The 6,000-nt window shown below is 55.3% G+C and overlaps 2 protein-coding genes across 2 annotated transcripts; both read left to right on the top strand.

Annotated features, from left to right (window-relative positions):
- Positions 1 to 1,424: 1,424 nt before the first annotated feature.
- On the top strand, positions 1,425 to 3,668 carry CHGG_07364 (uncharacterized protein; the record flags this gene model as incomplete). Its single annotated transcript, XM_001225019.1, has 3 exons — positions 1,425 to 2,224; positions 2,302 to 3,110; positions 3,163 to 3,668. 3 exons carry the CDS (start codon positions 1,425 to 1,427, stop codon positions 3,666 to 3,668), a joined length of 2,115 nt encoding a protein of 704 aa, XP_001225020.1.
- Positions 3,669 to 4,638: 970 nt separating this feature from the next.
- Positions 4,639 to 5,876, top strand: CHGG_07365 (uncharacterized protein; the record flags this gene model as incomplete). Its single annotated transcript, XM_001225020.1, has 4 exons — positions 4,639 to 4,680; positions 4,851 to 4,897; positions 5,341 to 5,384; positions 5,503 to 5,876. The coding sequence occupies 4 exons, from the start codon at positions 4,639 to 4,641 to the stop codon at positions 5,874 to 5,876; spliced, it is 507 nt and encodes a 168-aa protein (XP_001225021.1).
- Between the last annotated feature and the right edge of the window lie 124 nt (positions 5,877 to 6,000).

Below are 6,000 nucleotides of genomic sequence, written 5' to 3' on the forward strand. Positions count from 1 at the left end.
CCCCAGCTTTCCCGCACTCCGATGCGACCTGCTTCCCGTTTCGCCGTCTTGTGTGCCGGAGGAAACGGCTGAGTTAATATTTGTCTTTGTCCTCGCACCGTGCATCATCCAGATCTGATGGACATGTCTCAGAGTTTACCGCAGGGCTGGGTTGTCGCCGCTCGCCCTGTCCTGACCCCTCATTCTGGGTCCTTTGCATCCCATCTGAACTCGATGACATGGAGTGGACACCGGGGATCCCGTTCGTGTCAGCGTCCAAAGGTAAAAGAGAAGTGCTTCGGCAGATGCGGAGTGGGCCAACACCACCGCCTCGGCAGCTGCGCGCCAAGCAGACAGACGGTGCCAAAAAGAGCGCAGAGAGAAGAAACGGAGACGCCACATTCTGTTTGTGACGCGAGCGACTTACTTCTCTTGACTGCAGGCCGACGAACCTGTGCTGCGGCTTGTCGTTCCCAGAAGCCGCGCCTTCTCGTTTTCGGGACGAGCAATCCGTGTGATGAGACCCTTGAGGCGCCCAATTCCCAGCTCTTGAATCACACTCCAGACCACGACACCGTACAATTTCCCTGGAAGCTAAGCTACTGCCTACCACCCATCTCGCAGTCTGGTTGGCGATGGTCTGATGCGGGCTCGGGTCACTGGTATTTGTAGTTACCTAGGTATGTATGTATTGATGTAAACTTGGGTGCCTGGAAGTGGTGAAAGTCAGACACACTGGGACGAGAACGAGTGCTTCTTTCCAAGCAAGCAGACCCATTTCCCAAATTTGCGAGGTTTCGAAACTGGGACGTTCATGCGCCAGCGAGCCAGTGAGCCAGTGAGCGCGAGCGGAAAATAAGAGGATGGGGACTCCGTTTTGGGTGAACGGCGCGCCATTATTGGTTCTACTTATAACTATGCGCACAGGCAAGAAGTCCAGCCGTCCCTGCCGTCAAATGAGAGCGGACCCTTGGCTGACCCCTTGCGGTTTTCGCCCTGGCCCAGTGTGTTCCCCCAGGGCTTCTTTCATTTCCGTCCCTTCCAGGTTCCTCTCCTTCTTCACACCCATCCCGTCGCCGTGCCTACTCCAACAAACACATATCGTCAAAACCCAGCCCACCTCACGACATTCTCGACGACAAATGCTACGCCCGAAACACGAATTTTGGTTTTAGTCCTGGACTCACTGAGGGGCTGCCGTCTTCAGAGCGCGGTCCCTTTCTGGGGATCTTAGCGACCACTCTACCGGGCCGATTCAACCCCAGACCGCCTGCAATTGACTCTGGAGTCCCCACGATTGCGCACCGTCACCCCAGACCAACGGTTCCCGACGCTCTGGATCTCGTTTGAATAAGGCTGTGGATGCGGCACTGTCACACGCGTTCCCCGCCCTTCGCGTTCAGCAATTCAAGGACACCGACGGTAACACGGCACAGTCGAAAACTATGACGACGGCGGCAGTGAAGCGGGCGTGTGACGCCTGCCATCGTCGCAAGGTGAAATGCGACGGAATCACGCCTTGTCGCAATTGCTCGGCCTCCCAGCTGGCCTGCACCTACAATGCGGTCCCGCAAAAGAAGGGACCGAAGGGGTCCCGAGCCAAGGTCATCAACGAACTGAAGGAGACGCAACGCCAAACCAGCCTCTCGGCCAAGTTGCACGGTGGCATGAACGGCGGCATGTCGAGCCCGACTCTCGCTCCGACGCCGGGGCTTTTGACCAAGGAGATGCTCAAGACGTGCATCGAGTTTTTCTTTGCCCACATGTACCCGACTCTCCCGATACTCGAACGCCAGCGCCTCGAGCACGACGCCATGTACCTGGACCAGAATCTCGACACCTACTGCCTCCTGACGTCCTTCTGCTCGTTTGTCTGCCTCCAGCCGGGCATGGTGATGCCCGGCACCATGCCCGGTGCGGGAATGAACGACCCCTTTGGTTCCGACATGATGATGTCTGGCAACAACATCGTCACCAGCACGCATCTCATGGACGAGGCGATCCGAGTCCGTAAGGGTTACGACTATGTGGCTTCGCCAACCGTCAACAACCTCTGCACAAGCTACTTTTTGTTCGCGGTACACCACGGTTTGGCTCTGCACGACAAGGCGTGGTTCCATTTGCGCGAAGCCACAACCCTGACGCACATGGCCAAATTGAACGAGGAACAAACCTATCTGCAGTACGACGGCAACGATGCATCACGGCGCAGGCGCTTGTACTGGCTCCTTTTCGTGACCGAACGGTTCGTGACAGTCCTTTGCGGTCGATTATTTTTTTGCTCTATTTCCCAAACTTGCAAGCTGACAAAAAAACCAACAGCGCCTATGCTCTACAACATCGTCGCCCGCTGACACTCCAAGCCAGCATCAACCCCCCAACCCCCCAGGAACACCCCGCCGATCCTTTTGTGAACCACGGCACGAGATCTTTGCGCATGATTAACCTCTTCCGAGGTTTTGACGAAAGCTTGACCCCGCTTTGGACCAAGTCAAGAGCCGAGTGTTCTGATTCATACCTCGCAACCCTCGACAAGCAGCTTCAAGAGGTGATGTCTCCGTACGCAAATGACACGCAGGCTCAACTCGCCGAAATGCTCAACAACCAGCAATGGCTGAAGCATAAAGCTTGGGGCCTAAGCGCAGCGACCGGCAACGGAAACAACCCCGAGCCTTCGTATATGGATAATATCCAAGATCTTCTCCCGATGGTGTCACACTTCCATGGCAACTTGGGTTTGCAGGGCCTCAACCTGTGTGAGCATTTGTTCAATGTCACTTGCGCCGTGACCGACATCCTCGCCATCCTTCCAGCACCCCGGACACCCTTCAGGACTCAGCTTGGACCCCAGGACGAGCTCCGCAAGATCTTGAACATCGTAACGGCTATCCGCAACGGCGACCATCGATTCCTCCCGCTATTGCTGAGCAAGGTCGCCTTGGCTCTTCCGAAGCTTGCCAGCCCAATGCTTGAAAACGAGCCGGAGAGCGCCATCCCCTGCAATATGGATATGGATATCTTTGATGGGTTCGGCAGCAGCAGCATGTGTCCGCCGGCGGTTTATTCCTCGGCAGACTACGACAATAAATATGCCGTCCCACGCTTCGATGACATGAGCTCGGATTCCAACAGTCCCAACGGGCCCTCTTCGAGCAGCAACGACATGAATTCGCCATTCGCCAGTTCCCCAGCGATCACTGTCCCCTGGTGTGGAGATGCCTCGTAACCTGCAAACCGAGTTCACTTCCATACCCGAGATGACGGTCATGAGTCCCATAACCCACGCACCGCCCTCGTTGGGCACGCCGGGAGGTATGAATCACCAACCGCATCACCATCCACACACACCGCTATCGCCGTATCCAAATTCGAACCCTCATATGCAGGGTTTGAATGCCAACAATGTCAACCCGCCGCCCAACATAAGCCTCGCCTCTCAAATGCACCCCGGTCAGGGGCTCGGCGGTGGGATAAACAACGGCCTGGGGCAAGGAGTCAACAACAGTAACTTGATGGCCAGAGCGCCTCCGCAACGAGCGAACAGTTATGCCGCGAACTTGACCCAAATACGAACGGTCGGCGACTTCCATGCACTTCAAAGGTCTAATACGGACATGAACCATCCCATGGGCTCGCTTGCGATGAGCCCATTAGAACCCGGCATGGACTTCAACTCCTTGTCAAGATAGCGACGCTGGGCTACCCGATGATCGCTTATTTATTTCTTTTGTCGGCTTCAAAAGGTCCGTCAGCAAGCATTCAGCATCTATCCTTGGAGTATGTCTGGGTTTTTTCCGGAAGCCTTTCCTCTCTATCCCCTTGTTTGCCACTTGATTTTTTTTGGATTTTTTTTTTTTATTTTTTTTTTTTTTTTTTGGATTAGGGGAGGAGGTTCTGGATTCCGAAGTACGAATGACGAATCATCAGGGGAACAGTACCAGAACGGACAGAATTCTCGCGGCACAACACCACCTTTCTTTTGTCTCAGACCCAGCAGTTGGTGCGTTGCTCTCAGGATTTTGGATGGGGGCCATTTTGTATAAAGTTTTTTTCGTATAAGGAAAGCGGGACGGGTGTTTGGGGGTTCTAATCACGGGAGGGCCAGCGTTTTGGGTGGTGGAGTCGGCGAGGCATGCATGAGCAAACATGACAACCCGTTGGAACAAGTTTGTGACAGTTTCCTACTAGCTTCCCAACCTACCAGCAACGTGCAAGTCGTGTTAGCTTTGGTTAGTGTAACAATAGAAATGTGATATAGTATGGCCGTCCCTGCTTTCTCTTCCCTTTTCTAGAGACCGAGCTACACCGTGGCCTCCGACCCGCGTCTCGAGTTCCTTCCGCCGTCCCGGTCGGACATCGGGTGTCAAGTGCGTCACACGGGACAGGTGACGTGTTGCGACGGCAAGGAGGGCCAGACTGCATGTCCAATACGCGCAACGGGGCTCTCGGTTCCGGCTGCATTGACGCCGGAATTAGAGTCAACGGAGCACAAGGATGGCACACATACACAGTACACAGCACACCACGGCCTTTCGTTCCTGGGGTTAATAAATGGAAGCGGACGTACAGGAGGAAAGGTCGATAAAAGAAGGGTGGATAATACGTTTGAACGAAGCAACCAACAGACACGTGGGTGATTCGGGCTTTCCCCCAACATCAATGTCCATGCATCTTCCAGTTATGCCGAACAGTCTCAATTTCGTGAGTGGCATCCGTTGTTGTAAGGTTCGGATAAAGGACTAACAGTAAGTCGTTTGACGTCACCTCTCGTATGATTGCCTGGCTCCCTATAGATCGAGGCGGAGGCTCCAGAGTCGTTGGTGTTTACATCCCCTTATGGATGGCACGACCTACATGTATCTACGGAATAGGCAGCGCAACCCTCAACGCCATCCTTCAATAACGGGTGTACGATGGTGTGAGCCACCCACAACACGCGTCTACGTCATATCGGCGTTGTGGGTGGCAGCCTGGTAAAGCTAAAAAAGGCTGCGGACCTCACGCTCACATGTCATGCCACAACAGATATTTGCGAAGTTCGGACGGCTTTCTCAGACGGAGGGAGACAATGGTCGAGACTTTCGCAAAACGTCATGACTATGACCTTGGAATGGGGCGCTTTGACGGTCAAAGGCTCCGACGGGGAGTCATGATAACCGATAAAAAGTCGGAAGGCAAAGGTTGAGAAAAAGTGTTGCGCTTTTCTTTTCCATCACCCCAGAATTGTAGCGTTGTGACTCTCTCTGTCTCGCCATCGACACATCCCAGGACTTGATTCTGTACATTTTGTGTCACCCACCCTTGGCGGACATGAACCACACGACGCCGATTCCCGTGGCCCTCTGCTGCAAAGACCCCCAGCTCGCCCAATCCGTCTGCGAGAAGCTCCTACCCCGACCTTGATGGTACGTCACCCTACTTATCCTCCTTATCCCCCCCCCCCCCCCCTTCTCCCCATCTCTGTTACCTCCGCTCCTCACTTCGTTGTTTTCCTCCCCATCGACTGACTCTACCCTCACAAAGTCATCCACGTCTGCCTGGACCTGCCCACGGCCCTCGCCGAGCTCCCGCAGCTCTTCTCGCCCATGCCCACCAACACCAGCACCGGCGAGACCACCAACCCCACAGCCACCCCCCTCGCCCGATCGTCACCACCATCGCCGCCGCTGCCAGCCTCAGGCGTCGGCAGCAACAGCACCCACCTGCGCCCAAGTTCCGCCACCCCCCGCCCCACCAAGCGCCCCCAGGCCGTCCTCTTCAGCCATAAGTTCACGCGCGACGAGGCCCACGCCGTCACCGACGACGTCCTCGGCGCCACCGGCGGCCCCTACTACACTACACACCTTCTCTTGCCGCCCCAGGGAGGAGGTGCATCACCCTGTCTGGACAAAGGTTGACAGGCGATTGGGGGACAGCACGATCACTGCTTTCCCATAGGACCGATGTATGGCGTTTGTGCAGGCGGTACGCATCTATTTTAGGGTTGACGAGAATTGAGCTAAACCGCACCAGAAATCAGGT

The sequence above is a fragment of the Chaetomium globosum genome, genomic scaffold, assembly GCF_000143365.1.
Source record: "Chaetomium globosum CBS 148.51 scaffold_5 genomic scaffold, whole genome shotgun sequence".
Classification (NCBI taxonomy): Eukaryota; Fungi; Ascomycota; class Sordariomycetes; order Sordariales; family Chaetomiaceae; genus Chaetomium; species Chaetomium globosum.